A 19,670-nucleotide genomic window follows, 5' to 3' on the forward strand; every position below is an offset into this window, starting at 1 on the left:
AGATTTAAAGTTTGAGGCATCGTAGAACTCTGAAATTTGGTGAATCCACTATGCAGACCTTGGGGAAGAGCATGGCGATAAAATAAAAAAAATAGTTCAATTTTCCGCCACCAGGTTGAAATGTGGCGCTGTGCTTCCATGATGGGTTGTAATAATGACGTAAACTGCTCCGATTGGTTATGGATTTGCCTTTACCTTGCAATCTTGCAATAAACGAGAGATTATTTTCTCGCAACTTCCAGCCACTAACAAATGCATTTCTAATTAATAACTCAGCTAAATCACTTAACGTGATTATTTGTACAACCTTTCATGGAAGAACAGCGCCACATTTGAACTTGGTGGCGGAAAATTTAACTGCATAGTGGATTCACCAGATTTCAGAGTTCTACGATGCCTCAAACATGTTACAGAGGGCTCTGAGTTTCGTAACTTTAATTCTGGCCACCCGGTATTTGCAATGAAACAATACGCAACTTGTACCGAATTTGTGCGAGAAAAAAGATTCCGGGCTTTCAGTGGAACCAAATAGAGCCCATTGGAATTTATGAGCTCTTGGAACTTTAACTGTCATAAGGCATATATAGAGGCCCACACAATTTTCGATCCCGGCCATTATTTGGAGGTGATTTGATCAACACCACGCTCCGGCAGCCTTTACTCCCTCCCTTCCAGAGTTGTCCCCAGGTACCCATTTATTTGAGGTTGGGTGAGCTCCAATTCCAAATACATTGGCTTGCTTTATGCAGGGATAAAGTCCGGAAAAATTCCGACATTACGTCACCCACCAGCGAATCGAACCCGAGTCTTTCACGTGGCAGACAGACGCCATACCGACTATAACAAAGATTCAATCGAAATTCTTGTGTAAAATTTCCACTAAGCCTCGGTAAATTTTGTTGAAGCCATGGGGAAGTCTCGAAAGGGCAATGCCCAACCCGCCATCATTAACGACGCCCCTGCTCTCTCCACTGTACGTTGTATAAGGTAATCACTCATTGTGTGTTTCCGTTTATTCATTTCATCCTACCACAATTCACCATCATCGTCGCGATTAAGCAAAAGTAATAAAAAAGAGGTGCAAAAAAATATTCAATGGAATGCAAGGATGTGAAATCAAGAAATGTGCAACTTAACAAGAAAATTAATAACAAGTTATGTTCACTGCCTATTTTAGAGCTTTTTATTATAGTGCCTATTTGCCTACTTGATTTACAAGTTTTAGTGCTTATAAATCCACACTTTAGTAGCGGGCTAAAGTTACTTTTTCGGGAAACGAGTAACGATATTGACAATTACTATTAGTGTATTTTAACATTAATTAATAAAATTATTACTAAAAATATAGAAATAACATTTTGATCTACATATATATATTGAACTTCTTACCTTTAAATGCACATATTTAAGAATTTGAAAATTATGACGTCACCTTATCATGCTCTCCACGTATGAATGAACCAACCTTATATATTTCACCTTGGAATATACCAACCAGATATTAAGCCATACTCTTAATTGCATCCTAGCTAATTATCTGCCATGTACAAGCTTTAAATCTTCAGTAGTTTCTTTGTAGTACGATGGTCAATATATCTGAGTTTATTTTTAGAACAGTGAACTATGTACTTTTTCCGGAGCTTCTGGTTTCGTCATCTCAGTCTCTGACAACGTTTCCCACTTAGAAAAAATGCCGGAGATTTTTTTGAACCTGACCTGAAAGTTGATTCCCCATTCGATTTCCTTGTTGGATTCTCTTCTTCTGTGGGGAAATTAAAGGTTTGGTGTCTGTGGAACTGGGGAAGGGGGAGAGGTACAATGGATTTTCAATTAAAGTCCGTTCCACTTCACAAAGGTATCTCCTGAAATCTTCGACAGCCTCACTTATCTTCCAAACCTTTTTTCTATGTTCAAGTAAGCTCGTTGGCTTTTCCAAAGCCAAGATCCACATTTTCTTTATTAGAAATCTGGTTGAGTTAGCTGCATTTGAAAGGTCGGGTTTCAATATCACAACGGCTCGGGGAATTGTGGTTGTGTCTGAAGTATGTGAAACATAAGCCTAGATATATAAAATAACTATAATTTGTATATTTCTCTCAATTACAGTACTGCATGGGGCCACTTCGAGCGCTTACAATGGAATCTCAGTTTAATGCGACAATAATCGTACCGGGTGGCCAGAATTAAAGTTACCCAACTCAGAGCCCTCTGTAGCCTGTTTGAGACACACTAAAATTTGGTGAATCCACTATGCAGACCATGGGGAAGAGGATGGCGATAAAAATAGTTCAATTTTCCGCCACCAGGTTGAAATGTGGCGCTGTACTTCCACGTTGGGTTGTAATAGTGACGTAAACTGCTCCAATTGGTTATGGATTTGCCTTTACCTTGCAATCTTGCAATAAACGAGAGATTATTTTCTCGCAACTTCCAGCAACTAACAAATGTCTTTCTAATTAATAACTCAGCTAAATCACTTAACGTGAGTGCTGAACAAAAGTTCTGAAGTTATCACCATGCCATTCGATAAGAAAGAACGTGCATTGCTGGTGAAGTTGTTTTGTCAGAACGGTAGTAATAGTGCAGCTTCACTGCGAGGTTATAGTCATGCGGAAGTGCTTCGAAAGGTGCCCATGACGACGCATGGGTTAAGAAAGATGATGAAGACATTTGAAGAGACTGGAGATCTGGGTGTTGCAGCACGAAGGGGCCGCCGGCCGATTGCAGAAGTTGTCACCGAAGTGGCTGTTGCAGTGGAGGATAGAGCCTCTTGTTTCCGATAATCTGCGACTATTGCGCAAGCTTACGTGATTATTACAAACAATCATGGAAGTATAGCGCCACATTTCAATCTGGTGGCGGAAAATTGAACTATTTTTTTTATATATATCGCCATCCTCTTTCTCATGGTCTGCATATTGGATTCACGAAATTTCAGAGTTCTACGATAACTCAAACACGCTACAGAGGGCTCTGAGTTGGGTAACTTTAAATCTGGCCACCCGGTATGTACAATATCCGTCCTGGCAGTTTCAGCTCACTATCATCTATTTCATTTGCATATATCACTGTATTTGTAAGAAAGTCCAAGCTACATTTTAACATGAGGATGATGACTATATTCACTTGTTTCAATTTCTCTTCACGATCCATATTTGAGGGCACACTACCACAGACAAATTACGATTACACGTGTACTACTGGGCTTCAATCGTATACCGCTCGTTTTGTTCGAGCGTTTTTCGCTAGAGCGAAGAAGCTCTCAATTCCGTACGCTATCTAGCGTCGTTCGTGCTAACTATTTGGCGCTCGAACGAAATCCTCTCCCTGCAGCGCTCTACACTCTGTGTTGTGAACACGAATAGTTCAGAAAGTCACTTTGTATGAGTGGTTGGCACATCGCGCTGAGGTGCCAGTGGTCCCAGGTTTGAATCTCATCTGTACGATTTCCTAACAGATTATTTCGCTACAACTGAAGAATCGCCCAGATCCCTGTGGACATGTTACGTCGATCTATGAAGGATGACCCTCGACGACTGCAGGTCCTCATTTACTGTACGCGGTAAATGTCTGTTATATCGGAGACACTTTTCTTCATTTTTTACAGAAGAAACTATTTACGGAAAAAATTAGTTTCTGTAGCATTTCGAAGGTTCGTGGCGGTATTTTCTCACCGTAGAATGCTTCACAACAAGAAATAAGCATTTTTGATATAATAAACTTGCATTTTGTGCAAAGCGACAACATTATACCGTTGTTTCCATTATGTACCTGCAGATGGCGCGAGTGTCGAAAGTCACGCGGTCCCGCAAGTGTTTCCAAACGTGCCTTTTTTTACGATATTTTTTTTTAACTATGCTTACCTAATCTAACCCAACCTAACCTAACCTTGCCGGAAATGGTTCGTGGGGCTATCGTGAATGGTTTTTGGGGCTATCCATCAATGTTTCGTGGGGCTCTCGTGAATGGATTTGGGGCTATCCGTCAATGGTTCGTGGGGCTATCGTGAATGGTTTTTGGGGCTATCCGTTAATGGTTTGTGATGACATAATGAACACGAAAGTAGGTATTTTTCGGTTAAGAAGGTGGAAACACTGCATACCCACTCCAAATCGACAAAACAGAAGCATGATCCACAGCTGTGCGCGCCATATTGTATGTTCCTCAACGGAAGAAAAGAACCAAAACAATTACTTGCTGTGAAAAATCGATGTTATTTTCGTGTAAAAAGCATAATGGCACCTTCAATTATGTTCCGCAATACACAATTGGTAAGTACGAACCATCCGAAACGCAAAATATCCGATTTTAATGTGTCTCCGATATAACAGACATTTATTTACCCTGTACGCCATCTTCAAGGCATAAACCTACTCATCTCTTCAGCGGAATGTAATTATACCATGGCATTCTCTGCACTATTCGTTTCCATGCAACTACAAGGGTTATTTTTTAAGTAAGGTCCGTTTTGCAATAAAAACGAAGTAAGTAATTATTTTTTAAAAAATCATTTATTTTCTGAATTTACATACACTTCTCTATTATTCTAAATAATTTCCTTTGCCAGTTTAAACATTTAGCGTAACGAACTACCAGTTTTTGGATACACTTCTCACAGAACTCTGCCGCCTGTGATGATCGCCAGTTACTCACGGTCGTTTTCACTTCATCATTAGTGTCTAAACGCTTGCCGCCAGGAAGGTCTTCAGATGGCGGAAGAGGTTGTGGTCGCTAGGCGCAAGGTCTGGACTGTATGGCGGATGATCGAATACTTCCCAGCCAAAAGATTCGATCAGATCTTGAGTTTGAGCCGCAGCATGTCGCCTTGCATTGTCATGAAGCAGTACGACACCGGAGAATTCGACCAGTTCGAATGCAGGGTGAACGCCACAAAGACTACTTGGTCAGAGTGGCACTTGCTAGAAACAATTCCATGTAAGAGTATTGGTTTCAACCCCAAGATCTGATGTAACAACCAAGGCTAATCAACTATGCCAACGCTTCGGGAGTGCCGACAAGACCATAGTCTTCGCAGATCACCGGTACTCCTGTGATCCTCCTGAAGTGATATCGAACCCGTAGGCAGAAATTGCCTTATTCCTTCCTTCACATGCTTGAAACAAACTTACTACTGTTCACATAATATTATCTCATTTTATTTCATATCCTTATTATATTCCATTGTTTAGTTTTTATTCGTTTTACTTATTTTTGGCTTATATAGATACTGATATTCTTTTTTTTTCTTCCTTTTTTATATATTTTATATTTCATTTAACTTCATTATATCTCAACATATTAAACAAAAACTACCTTACACTTTGAACACCAACACACACTACACACTACACATCAATCAAAAGTACCAAACACAAGAACAATCAACATTTGTATATGCAACATAACTGGATAACCCACGCAACCCTAAACTCTAACTATATGTTCAATACCTAACAAAAAAAAAAAAAAATTAACAACACAGGCATTACACAATCCCAATCATCATAACAAACTATAAAGATCATCAATAAATAATGAACATGGTGAGGCTAGCCATTTGACGACAGAAACACCTTGCCTTTGGGGTGGAGTTACTAACAAATAGAATAGAAATAAATTAACCAAATGTGCAAACTAAACTCAGCTGTGCGTTGAATGGCTGACCTCATACCACCAGTCAAGTTAAAAACAGACCTGGACCCCAGGTAACTAGACTAATTTAATTCTGGCTGCCAGAATCATCAATACAGACTTTTCATCATCATTCAACACGGTATAACCTGGATGTCTGTGAATACTTAGGCAAATCAATCAAAAAAATAAATTGTAAATGCATCATGCATACCATATATTCCATTTATAATATTCTGTATTTTAAATTTACCAATAAAGATGTAGAGCAACGATTAACGGGGGAACCGTAATTCGAGAAATTGACGTCCCGGTTTATTTACAAAGGCACTGGGACACAGCGTATACCCTCGAATGTAGTACGACACCGGCTGACAGCATTCCACGCCGTGTGTTCTGGATTGCTCGACGAAGTTTTCTTAGGGTCCCACAGTAGGAAGCTGAGTTAATTGTTGTTCCTTGCGGCAAAAAGTCCACTAACAAAACATCCTGTCTGTCCCAAAACACAGCTGCCATGATCAGTGGCGTCGCTAGGCCATATGCTTTGGGGGGGCTGCAACCAGATACATGACTTACTACTATTGTAAATATTTTTAATGTTTGAAAATAGCAAAGTGATTAATAAGACAATAATATATAACTATCATAATGAATTAAAACTAACATAGACTTACTGCATTAATTTTTATGAAAAACAGATGGATATTCTTGTCCTGTTTTTCTAATGCTGGTGAACTATGTCTTTATGTATCAGCTGTACTCTGCGGTTCGAATTTCTTGCAAAATTATCAATAACACAATCCACACACAATTCATGACACTCTTCCTTTTCTATGGCCAGTATTGCAAGTGAGGAAAGTCTGTCTTGGCCCATACTATTACGCAAAAATGTCTTGATTCTTTCCAAACAGCTAAAACTCCTCTCACACGATGCTGATGTCACAGGAATTGTCACTGCAATTTGCAACATTCTGAATAAGTTCGGAAACATGTCTTTTGGAATGGCGTTCATTAAATGTACTATGGATGTGATGGTCCATTGGGGGGGCTTATCGAGGGATTGGGGGGGCTGAAGCCCCCCCAAAAGGGCCTAGCGACGCCACTGGCCATGATCTTGCGCTTTGAAAGTGTCTGTTTTGCTTTCACTTTGACCGGCGATTATGAGTGTCGCCACTCCATCAGTTGTTCTTTTGACAACAATCAATTTCAAAAGTTTTCACCAACAGACCTTTCGCCATCCGAATACCTTCCTTGGCGGCAAGCGTTTAGACACTGATGAAGAAGTGAAAACAACCGTGAGTAACTGAGTATCATCACAACCCGCAGAGTTCTATGAGGAGGGTATCCAAAGACTTGTAGTTCGTTACGATGTTTAAACCGGCAAGGAAATGATGTAGGAAATTATAGAAGTGTATGTAAATTCAGAAAATAAACGTCTTTTTTTAAAAAAAAAAACATTTACTTACTTTGTTTTTATTGCAAAACGGACTTTACTTAAAAAAATAACCCTTGTATTTATTCTCTTCTCTGTAAATCTTTTCAAAAATGCTCCGTATTTTTGAGACACCCTTTATAAGAATAAGAAAAGAGAAGGGAGTACAAATGAAAGAGAGAAACGATTTGATTTGCTGTTTTAAGTCCACTTTATGCACAGGAAGGCCAATCTGGACTGGACCTACAGTTTAAAGTGGGATCCGTACCACTTGTGCCTCCACCGGGTATCGAACCCGGGACCCCTTCATTACAAGGCGATGACGCTACCACTGCGCCATGCGGGAGGCCCAGTGAAGGGAAGAACAAGTAGGCACTTTCCCCTTATTGAAGCACTGCTGGTCAGAGTGTACTGGAAGAGAACTACAGTCGGGACGCGCTAGCAAGCGGAGTGGGACCACCCACTCTGGTAGCGACGCGCTGTTGCCGGATTGACCTATTTCAGGATTTTCGCGAGCCCACAGAAACATGACGAAGGCTGAACTACTGCAGCTCCTTATGTTACACAACCCCCAGTTCCCCATATATCGAATAGACAAGCTTGCAGAAGAAGCGGGACACACGGTGGTCCGTCTCCCGCCTTATCATTGTATGTACAATGCAATCGAACTTATTTGGGCACAGGTCAAAGGGCTGGTAGCACAGAGGAACACTTTGCCACCTTTTACACCGTCTAGAATTTTGCAACTGACAGAACAGGCTATCGGGGATGTGACAGCAGATAGGTGGCGTTCGGCTATAGAACACACAAGGAAGATTATTTCCGAAGCATGGGAAAAGGGGGGAGTTGAAGAGCAGCAAATGGAGGATTTTGTAATTTCACTTGGGCGGGAAGACAGCAGTGACAGTAGTAGCTCAGATGAAGATGTTCCTTTACAAACCAACAACGATGATGATCTTGGGATAGCGCCACTGCAATGGTAGACGGTAAGCAAAAACAACTGATTATTTAAATACTACTTCTGTTCTTTCATTCATTTTTTATGTTTTTACATACAGGTAGCTCAAAGCATTAATAACACATGTACCAAATGTATCATTAATGTTAAGGAAATCGAGCAATTGCCAAGCGTTTCGTTGTAATTTATTGAACTCTGTATTGCCAGAGCCTGTATTCTCATATAGCTCCCAAATTATCTCACTTCACACACCCACATGTGCCTCCCCGATGGCACAGTGGTAGGGTAAGTGTTGTCGCCTTGTAATCAAGTAGTCCTGGGTTTGATACCCTGTCGAGGCACATAGTGGTTCGAATCCCACTTCCAACTGTAGGTCCATTCCATATTAGCCGTAGTGTGCATAAAGTGGACTTTAAAATACCAACTCAATCAATCAATCAATCAATTCACACACAATTGATTTGTTCTTGATAAGTTCTGAAGCTTCAACAATCGCGGCGTGACAAAGAAGGCAAAGAGAGGCGGCATGAAATCAAAGGAGAACTATTTGCCACACTGTTGTTCATAACACAAGACGCATTATCCTTTGTTGGTAATTGTGATACGATACAACATAAGTAAAAAAGATGCCGGTAGCTGATGCTTCCAATGTACCATAATAAAAACACAACAAAGGTTCTTTCAGTGAAGGTTTTCGGTTTCTGTGTAGTTAACGTCAACCTACAAGAAACTTCAGATTCAAACTTCTAGATTCCTTAATTTATCACTTTACGACGGCAATAACATATATTAGCATACTGATATGTACGTGCTTAATTTCGCGTGACGCTTTTTTCCCGAGCTTGCCAACAGCTGACTAGCCTGTCCGCGTGTTTGTGCGAACGTGGCAACGCAGAAACCCCCCAGCCACAGGGTAGCCAAGGAGGAGACAGAATTTGGTCACGTTCTGCCATTCTGCGTTCTGATTGCACGCCGCTTCTTATCGCGTCCGTACTGTAGATTGTTTATTACTCTACTCCACAATTCAAATATTCTATGGAAAAAGAATAGGCGTATCTGTGAGCAGGTTATTGAGTGGGATCACTAGTGTACGGATGTTGATGACCTAATTTTTTTAAAAATGACCGATAAATAACTTCCTTTTTTAAAAAATTACGAGATAGTATGAATAATTCTATAAAAGTGGTTATAATATAAAGCAATTAATTGCAAGTGCGTAAATTTGTAATTGTACAAATAATGCATGCAGTAGGTTAGGTGGGTTAGGTTTGGTACTCTTAGCATACAGACAGGGTGGCGCATATTTTATCTACCAATAGAAGTTGGCAACCCTGTCGGAACGCAGGTGCGCATGCGCTGAAGTTTCCCATGCTTAGGCAGCTGCAAGTCTCGCAGTTAGTGTGCCATGGAACGTTGGCCGGTTCAGACACGAATCGTGGCAGTAGAGGCGTTCATCCGAACGGTTCCCAAACAGGAGACGCAGTACGTACTGCACTGGGAAGCCTCAGGGCGAATAGAATCCGCCTCCTTCTACCAGAAGACTGTTTCTGCACGCTGCCATTGGCTCTTTATTGTGTGACCCATCGCATCATGTTGTGACGCTCTGGCACTGGTTGATGGCGACCCACATTGTCTCCTGAATGGGACCCGTTCGGACGAACGCATCTACTGCCACGATTCGTGTCTGAACCGGCCAACGTTCCATGGCAGACTAATTGCGAGACTTGCAGCTGCCTAAGCATGGGAAACTTCTGCGCATGCGCACCTGCGTTCCGACAGGGTTGCCAACTTCTATTGGTAGATACAATATGCGCCACCCTATAGTACTAGAAACTCTAAAGCAATTACAGTGTTACTTTGTAGTCATATAATAAATTAAAAAAGCATCGTTATAGCACTGTCCATCACTGTTAAAAGTACATAACCAGGCATTAGTCTTGTTTCCTATCTCGACTATTAATTAGCCTACACATCATTAGCAAATTCTTGTTTATATATAAAACTCTCTTTAATGTGTGTTAATAATTATTTTTGTGACATGTTTGTATTTCTTGGTTTTCTAATCAATTTTCAAGTAATATATATGGCAGTGCATAGTGTTAATATATTAGTGTAATTAGTACGATATACATTTTCAATACACAAATAAATTACACTGTCTGTTTTTGGACACCTAATTCAATTTTATAGGAAACTTTTTCACTTACCCATTTCTGGGGAAAAATGAAAACTCACAGTAACATGTTACAACAGTGCTTTATTATCATTATCACGAATATCCACAGGCACGTGGTTTATTAATAATATTTTTTTTACATATACGCCACCCGCAAAACTCCGGACTCTTATTTGGTTTTTGAGTTTGTGAATATTATTCACTAATACTGTTACATTTTACAATGTTCTAATAAAGGATAACTTTATTGTTGTTAGAACCTTCATAAGAATGATAGTGAAGTCATAGTAATAATATCTGTAGTGCATAATATAATATTTTTTATGTGAAAGCAACAGCCCGAATTCAACAACTCCTCAAATAAAATATTTTATGTATGAATTCTGCGAGAATAATTTTAGAATTAGTAATTTATAATCTCGTTAAAATTAATAAATTACAATATATATAATAGCAATGTTACTATTTTTAATAAATATATATCTGATAATAGTATACTTCAATATTCCATTGATTTTTCACCAAATTTAGTTAAAAAACTAAAAATTTAGAGAATTATTGAATATTGTAAAATGTAAATGGAATAAATATACAAACTACATTACTACATTATATTCAAAGCGTATGTATATACATAAAGGCATTATCTACATAATATGGATCAGAGCATGTTTTAAAATTAATGTGTAGAGAAGTGATTAAAATATACTCTTACTTAATTCTTAAGGACCATATTCAATTGAGAAATTCTCAATTGTAAGAAAACGTTTGTAATGACTATTTTAGAACATATAAAATTTAAAAATCATAAAAATTAGTTTACGTATATGCATCAGACAAACATGTGTATGACTTTGAAAACGAAAATGATTGTACAAGTAATATATGGATAGATCAACTACATACTATTAATGTAGAGTACATTTTGATAAATATACATAACAATAACAACATGTAATCAATGTATATGTTTACATATAAGTATATAATGTACATTAACGTATGTATCAATTATACAAACATAACAGATAGTTTCTTTCACTTTTTTTGGTCTAAATCTATCTTCAAATATCAACTGTACAATGTTGTATCCACTATTTAATGTTTGATTATAACATGAGATTTGCAGAAGAAACCCCATTTTAAGAATAGAAAGCTCAAATTATTTTTTTCAGTATTTAGGAAATTTACAGAAATATACATTAAGAAGCACGAAATATGATATGAACAACGATATAGAACAAATGTGACAAGAAAAGGTTCGTATGGGCATATTTTCTGGAAGTACAGTATATTTAAATAAGAACATTTAAAAAAAATATTTCATATTGTTTGAGCATTCTCGAAAGACTAGTGCTTGGTGATTCTTTCGCCACAGAAATTTAAAATAAATTTAACATTTATTCTAATGATATATAAGATAGTGTGGATGTTCAAAATTATTAAGTTACATATGCATGCAATGCCACTGAAATTTGGTAATTTAAGTTATTCGAATTTACTGAATTAAATATATTAATATATCACTTCTACTCTTTGTGTTTATGAATTTTTCGTAACATATCAAAAATAATTATTACTTTCCCCAAAGTTGTCACATAAAAAATAAACGAATAATAATGTATTTTATTAGACCGTTTAGCTCTTTTTAAAACTTGTAACCTGATTTAACAATAATGTTTAGGCTATGTAGAGAAATGCTGTTTTTAATACAAGATACTATTGCAAGAAGCAACACCAAAAAAGTCATCATTGTTATTAATTTTAATAGAACATTTAAGTAGATGACAAATGAATAAACTTTATGCAAAATAAAGTTCTTGTACATAAGATTGTATACATTTTATGTGTGGCTACACACTGTACAGAAATTACTAACCAAGTAAGATAATATGAATGCATATGTGGAACACTATTTTCAATTTTTTCTAATCGATAAAAACACTAATTTAATTAACCACACTTTAAGAAATGTTTTTCCAAAAGACAAATGAGAATATACTACATTATCATAGACCAATGTAAGTATAGTTTAATGATGCTGTTAAGTTAGTAAAAAAATATTTTATTACATGAATGTAATAATTGACAAATTTCTAAATCAAATGCTTTCGACTATTGAAAAAGTTAGTCAATTTATGATGAAACACGTCACATGATTTGCGATATTTATGTGAGGCATTGCATGTGGTAAGATGTATTTTAAAGCACAAATAATACTATGAAGTGAAAGTTTTAATAATAATAAACAATTCAATTGTATAATGAAGTTACATAGTTATTGGAATTCATCTAAAACATTGCAATTACAATCAGACTGTTTTACACACATGGTAGGAAACAGAGTAGCTATCATAATCCACCCAATATATACATAACATTTTCTTTGATTTCTTATATTAACTTAGGACGGCTGAGTGTACTTACTACATTGATAATCTCTGCCAATACACAATTTTTTTAAAAAACAAACACAGATATAATGGCAGATATGGCGAATCATATTTATACAAATCACTGAACTTACATTACTTCGGTCCAACATTTGAAACTTATACTTCCTTGTTTCCTAGATAAAATGCCTAGCAATGTCTATTAAAAACTGCAATTCATGATAAGATAATGTTAACAATATGCTTCTATAAGATAGTGCAAGAATTCTGGAATTCCCTTTTAAAAATTGTTACAATTTCATCAGACTCGAAGTCATATAAAATGCAACAACATGGTAATTGCAGAAAATATTCTCATTTATATACATATTGCAATTATATTATCCAATGCTTAAGATATGGTAATTGTCCAAAAAATATATATGGTCAACAGCATTTTTTACAACTTTTCTATGTCATCTAGCAGTTCTACAATAATTGAATTAAACTGCAATATAAATTTTTCACTACCATAGTCGAACTGTTCACCATATCACACTTGTGTTTTTCACTCTCTAAAATGGTCCCTTTGATGCCTTCTATACCTATACCATTACAGTAAACCTCACAGAAATTGTTGCAAGTAATATTCGTTCTATAACGAATGTGGTTAGATGCTCAAGGGCATATATAGTTTCTGTATAGAACTTCAGAGCTATAAATATGATTTGTGGCAGTAAGCATGGTGTGTCTTTCCTAAGTGCTAGACAAAGAAGAGTTAATGTACATGGAATTGTAAAGTTTGAAGTTTTTTTTTATATATATATTCTTGTAATTCGGATTGCTATTCGGCACGTTTGGCGTGTTCATTCCATATCTTAGAAAGTCTACCATGGAACGTCTGACACAGAAATCTAGTTTTCACTTATGGCCCACAAATTACCAACAATCGTACATTGTACCTATCACACATGTCACAAAATTATGTCACGTATATTCTTAAGTGTCACAGTCTGTTAATCACCCAGATTTTCTTTTATTTGAATACAATTTAGTAGCTCATTTCTTTGAATATTACAAAGTCAAGAAGAATGCGAATGTTTCAAAAAATATATTTATAATATTTTAAAGTTGTAATTCAGGTGTCGCATTATGTATTCAAGGAAGAGAATTTATTTTATTTTTGCATTGGAGTTTATCTACAGACCAAACACACTGAATTAAGATCATAGAGAAACTATTTTTATTCACACACGCACGCACACGCACACACACATATTAAAGTTCGAGCATATATTAAAACTCAAGAAGAAACTGAAATTTAATATTAATACTGATATTTAATAAGAATCATTTTAATTTTAGTGTGATCATGCATTAAGTGTTTGCTTTTACTTTTATATTAAAAGCAGCATTGCATCTATAATTTTTTAAAACTTTGTCTCAACAACAAAACATTTGTGAGGAAATCATCTTACTACGTATTACATAAATTCATACAATGTTGCAGTTTTTTAGAATTAATTTTCACAAAATTATTAAGTAAAAACAGTTTCATACAAAACATGTTATTAAGTATGTTAACTTGAAGTATTTACTAAATTTACCGTGATCTTTACAATATTTCTTGATACATCGAAACAAAGGTTTGTGCTCTTAAAGAAATTCACGGAGACTTTTGTGATACACATATTGTAAATAATATATATTCTGTGATTCTGTAAGCATATTGCAATATATCGCTCTAATAATTAATAATGTCATGATTCGAAATGTTATTGATTATTTATAATAATTATTATACTCATCGAACCATAACAAGAGCATTAACAGAAATTATAAGAAATAGTTTCTGGAGGTCTAGAAATTCCTATCCTCAATTTCGCACTACACACTTTTTTTACGTGCATGAACAACAAAACTCATAACCAAAATTATCTTTGAACTTAATGTAAAAAGGTAATATTTATATATACTGTGCAATGCACCGTTCCATGAAGATACATAGGGGTTTTGAGGTAAGGTCGCACACATTCCCGATCTCGGTCATACTGGAGATGATGCGATCAGCACCACGTTCCAGCCAGCTTTACTCCAAAAGGTTTCCCCTGGGTACCCATGAGAACTGGTGAATCCCAGACCACTTTATGCAGGGGCATAAATAGCTCCCACTCCGGGAATCGAACCCGGATCCCCAGACAACCTAACGACTACACCACCACGGTTCTGAATATAACGTGAGAAATTTTCTGCATATATTTACCTAAAAATTTCTATTTTCAAATCATGTTAATATTTAAAAATACTTAAGTTACATTTCTTATATGAAAATTATGACTGGAGTGTTATTTTGTTACAAAAGCTAGTTGTGTGAATATTTAAATATATTTTGTGTGTATGCAATTTGAAATTGTTTATTAAATGATAAGCAAACAATGGCACACGAAAGTTCTATGTGTACGAGTCTGAGTACGAGAAACATTCTTTCGTATTGTATTTTATTTGAAGAGGAAAATAAAGTTTAATTCTGATTTTTTATTAAACATTTTTCTCATTTCTTGAAATCATCTTTCTCCGTTTCTCTTCAACGTAATAAAAGAATAACGTGACAGTACAATTTCATGTCCTCAAACTTTGTGCGCAAACTTGATAATGGTCGTGGGTAAACTCTACGAAGAGGAAATGTTTGAGGTTGTAAAAAGAGGAGGAAAATGTAGAAACGAGGTGAAAAATTTCCTGGTGAGAGCGTTATAACTTAGTTCAGCTCCGGACCTGGTTATGTTGTCGTTCCACAACTCCAAATCATGGAGAGAAAAAAAAAAGTGGTCGAAAGTTTCACATTTGCCTTACAAAGAGAGAAGTTCTGAAAACTTTCCGGGAACTAAGTTCTTGTAAAAAAAAAATGGTAACTTCCCTTGCAAACACAAGACGAAGAGGAACAAATGAAAATCGCCTCATACTGTGTTCATTTTCTGCTCTTGCCTTAAGGAAAGCAAATACTGAAAACTTTTATGATAGTGATTTTTTCAGTGTACTTTAGAAATCAAGGCCTTAATATTTAAATTCTGGAAACTTCTTCAGGCATGAATTATTAATTTGCAAAATAGAGAGTGTATTTGTAGAAATATAGTTCAAAATTATTCAGATATTGTGATCTTGGAGTAAATGCAGATCCAAGAATATTACAAAGTAAATCTTGTGTAATAAAAATTACATACACACACCCATGCACACATATTCAAAATATTGACTAATATCAATCTGTAAGTATCCGCTGGAAATACTCACAGAAGAGAAAATGCATCGGTTGAAAAATGCATGATGTTTGTAACTCAGACTAAATGTTTAATGACATCATCAAGAAAGATGCATGACGGTGCACAAGAATACGCACAAGCATTTGCATCACATTATGCATTTAGTTTTCCATGTGTATGTGCATCAATTTAACACATTTGTTTTAAAATTATTTTTAATTGCTCTGAAATATCAAAATAGCTCGTATTTAATCAGAACATCCATTTTTTACACGACACTTGTGCACTTCTTTGAAGTGGAGGTCCCTGTTAATCTAATGCCTCACCAACGACATGCTCTGGCGTGGATTCTCTAGAGAGAGGAACAGAAACCCTCCGGAGGAATTCTTGCTGATGACATGGGGTTAGGCAGGACGTTGACTATGGTATCTCTAGTGATGAAAAGAAAGCAAGAGCACGGGGAGAATTCATCCAGGAAAAGTCTAGAAAAGAAGAATCGGACGTCAAAAGAAGGGTTGCTGAACATGATATGATACAACCTGATACTTCGAGATGCCAGATTAATCCCTAAGAAGAAAAACGAGAATGATTCACTGGGTTCTGATGATGAATATGCAGATGAAATGGAGGAGGGATTGCTGCACCAAATATGCTGGGAAAGAATTATTCTCGACGAGGATTATGTTATAAGGAACCTTGCAGCCAGACGACACAGACCATGTGCAGCCTAAAAGGAACGTATCGATGGGCTCTCACTGGTACACCAATTCACAAGGAGCTTGACCTCTTTGCTTTGCTTTGCCCTATAATGGCTACCAAGTATGGACTAGGTATGTAGACAACAAGACTAGAGAAGGTGCGAGACGTCTGAATACTGTGTTAAAAAGCATCATGCTGAGACGAACCGAAAAAACAGTTGCAACAGAAGGGACAGCTTCAAGATCTTCCGTCACGAGAGTTCCATGATTTAAAAGTGCAGTTAACCCTCGCATTACCAAGCGGGGTATTATGACTACCCCAGGTTGTTTTTTCCCTATAATAATTTTATCTTAAGAGCTACATACTTGTGGTTTCATGACTTTGTCCTAAAATGATTGAAATTGTATTTACACTCGTGACTGAACCATTTTTTTTTGTTTTTATAGTTATTATTGACGGGATATATTGGTGGGGTTGTGAGACTAGCCCGCTTGGTATGAAATATCTTCTTATTTGTCAAAAAATGAAGGTTTAACGAAATATGTCTCTCATTCATCTTCGTTATTTAATTTTTCCATTGTTGAGTTTTACCATACACCCATTGTTTAGATCAAATAACATATATTGTTCTCTATTGTCTTAGGTTACTATTGTTGAGTTGAATTAGAGCGCGCATACATGGCAACAATGCTCTAGTGTCACCATACGGTTTTTATGTTCAGTATAAATACTTTTAATAATTTGAAAAACTGTATTTCAATACTAAATAAAGCTATTCATCGAAAATAACAGAATCTAAAAACAAATATTACACTAAATCACAAAATTGTATTGGGGTAGTCAAAGTACCCCGCTTGGTAAAATAAAGGTGTCGAAAAGCTTGGCAATGGGAGGGTTCATGGAAGAGCAAGACGTTTATGGTCGAATACGTACTCTCTCCAGGTCTTTGCACAATTTTTAAAACAACAAGAGGATAAAGAACGTGCATAGTATGGTAGTACATGTAGGGCTGTCGTAGGAAGGGCTCAAGTTCAAACTAGAAATCCTTTTACCCAAGGAAGTGCCTTATCTGCATTGTGTAACACGATGAAAACATTGCAAAGTTATAAGAATGTCAAAGCCCACCATTTGCTTGTGTTGTTATTGAGGTTGAGACAAGCATGCTGTCATCCAGGGCTTATCAAAGCGATCCTGTAAATCTGATTGCATTGTTGATGATCAAGAAGTGGATTCGGATATTTTGGATAGGTTGCACAGAATGTCGCTTGTAGATGAAAAGCCTGCTGGATTGTCTGCAGATGTGAAGAAAAGTGTGTTGAAAATAGATAACGCAGTATTTCAGTTTGAGAAGCAAAGTTCTAAGATGAAAGCAGTTATGAAGGAATTGGAGACCCATGTTCTTCCTAAGCATGAGAAGGCAGTAATTGTTTCACAGTGGACTTCATTCCTTGACATAGTACAAAAACATCTTCATCAAATGGGCGTCAGCACAGACATGCTAACAGGAAGTGTTCCAATTAAACAAAGGATGGATATCGTTGACAGATTTAATAAGAGATCACAAGAACCACAGGTGCTGCTTTTGACTTTAACGGCTGGTGGACTAGGACTGAACTTTGGTCATTTGATACTCGTGGATCTTCACTGAAATGCATTTTGTTTTATGTCTCTATCACTTTTCTAGTTTGCTGGATAAACAAACATCAAAATGAGCAGAAGTTTGAATAAATGTAGAATTAGAAATTGGAATTCTCATATTTAAGGTGCACGATTATTTTATCGAAAATATTAAGAAAGATGGTGAAACAATTTTATGGGTTTAATGTATCGCTTCTACCTTTTGTTAAATTGTGCGTGTTTACAGACCTTCATACCGACAACATTTTATAATTTGCACAGAAGTAAATTAAATGTAAAAAAAGTGGTACAGTTCCCTCTGTATACGGTACATAGTACGTGTACATACGGGTTGGATGAGTACAGTCTGCCTGCGACACTCCAGACTATACTTAAGACCGCATGCGCTTACTGGGAGAGTCCACTGGAGAAATAGGGGGTTATAATTTGAATTTGTACCATGTTCGAAAGTGACTCTTCATATCTGATATTTGACTATTTGGATTAAAACGTTTTCTAGTGTAGTGTGTAATATTAATTTTAAAAAATCGAAATGTGTCACTTTTTTTCCACCTCTAGCATACTGTGGAGCATATTTAATTTTTCATCGTTTAATGCATTAATTCAATGTCTCTTTTCGTCGAGGCGAAGTGACAAATATAAAAATGTTTCTTTTAATTATACATGGACCCCCTCGTGAGTGATGTCGGCCCCCCTGAGGTTAAGAACGGCTGATGTAATGTCACAAAACATTTACTTTAATAATTATTGATTATAATAGTTACAACTCAAAACTACATGTAAGGCAAAATAAAATTCATCCTTCTCGCTTCGTCGTACTACGAATTTGGGTCTTTTTTGATGGTGTGTGATCCGCATCACACTCGTGCCGCCTTTACCTAGCCAGAAACCTATTTATTACAGGTCGGGTGAACCCTAGAGCCGATTTATGTAGGAACAAAGTCGAAATAGATCACCCGTTCCAGGATTCGAACCCCCAGTCTCCCGCGTGAATCGTAACTATAACATATATTTTAGTAGGTTGTGCGTTTCACCTATCCTATATCATTCCAAAAATTAAAGGTTTCAAATTCCCACTCCCGACTTTTGATTTTGGAAATGCTCTTAATATGAACTAAGGAAAAAGAACTAAAAAATAATATATTCATATTCCGTATACTCCAGAACTAATATCATTAACGATAACATTACATGTTCTTTTGTTTCAATACTAAAAAGGTGCAAGGGTTGAGGCAAACTCTACGCAATTTTGAAAATAATCGAATATAAACTGAGCATCAACATAACTCACACATCTTGACTTTGTCATTTTTATTGAACGTAGTTTGTACGAAATGCTAGTACATAATGGTAACTGTTGTAGTTTTTTCTTCCATTTCAAAGAAGGAACACTGTTATTCCACGAGTACATATACTTTGCTCTCCATGTGTCGCAAGAAGCATAACGGTAAGAGAGCAGACATTACTAGCTTAGTTTACGGAAATACAATGTGTCTTTTCCCTGCCC

The 19,670-nt window shown here is 36.5% G+C and overlaps 1 protein-coding gene across 1 annotated transcript in view; it reads left to right on the top strand.

Moving 5' to 3' along the window:
- The window catches only part of LOC145999734 (transcription termination factor 2-like), an 82,266-nt gene extending 64,093 nt beyond the window's left edge, over positions 1-18,173 (top strand). The window contains 8 exon segments of the mRNA XM_083137013.1: positions 4,698-4,935; positions 16,124-16,340; positions 16,386-16,519; positions 16,522-16,623; positions 16,626-16,732; positions 16,734-16,804; positions 17,629-17,718; positions 17,720-18,173. Coding sequence (XP_082993139.1) covers positions 4,698-4,935; positions 16,124-16,340; positions 16,386-16,519; positions 16,522-16,623; positions 16,626-16,732; positions 16,734-16,804; positions 17,629-17,718; positions 17,720-18,173 — 1,413 coding nt within the window.
- The last annotated feature ends 1,497 nt before the right edge of the window (positions 18,174-19,670 follow it).

The sequence above is a fragment of the Lepisma saccharinum genome, chromosome 15 (genome assembly GCF_977018435.1).
Source record: "Lepisma saccharinum chromosome 15, izLepSacc3.1, whole genome shotgun sequence".
Lineage (NCBI taxonomy): Eukaryota > Metazoa > Arthropoda > Insecta > Zygentoma > Lepismatidae > Lepisma > Lepisma saccharinum.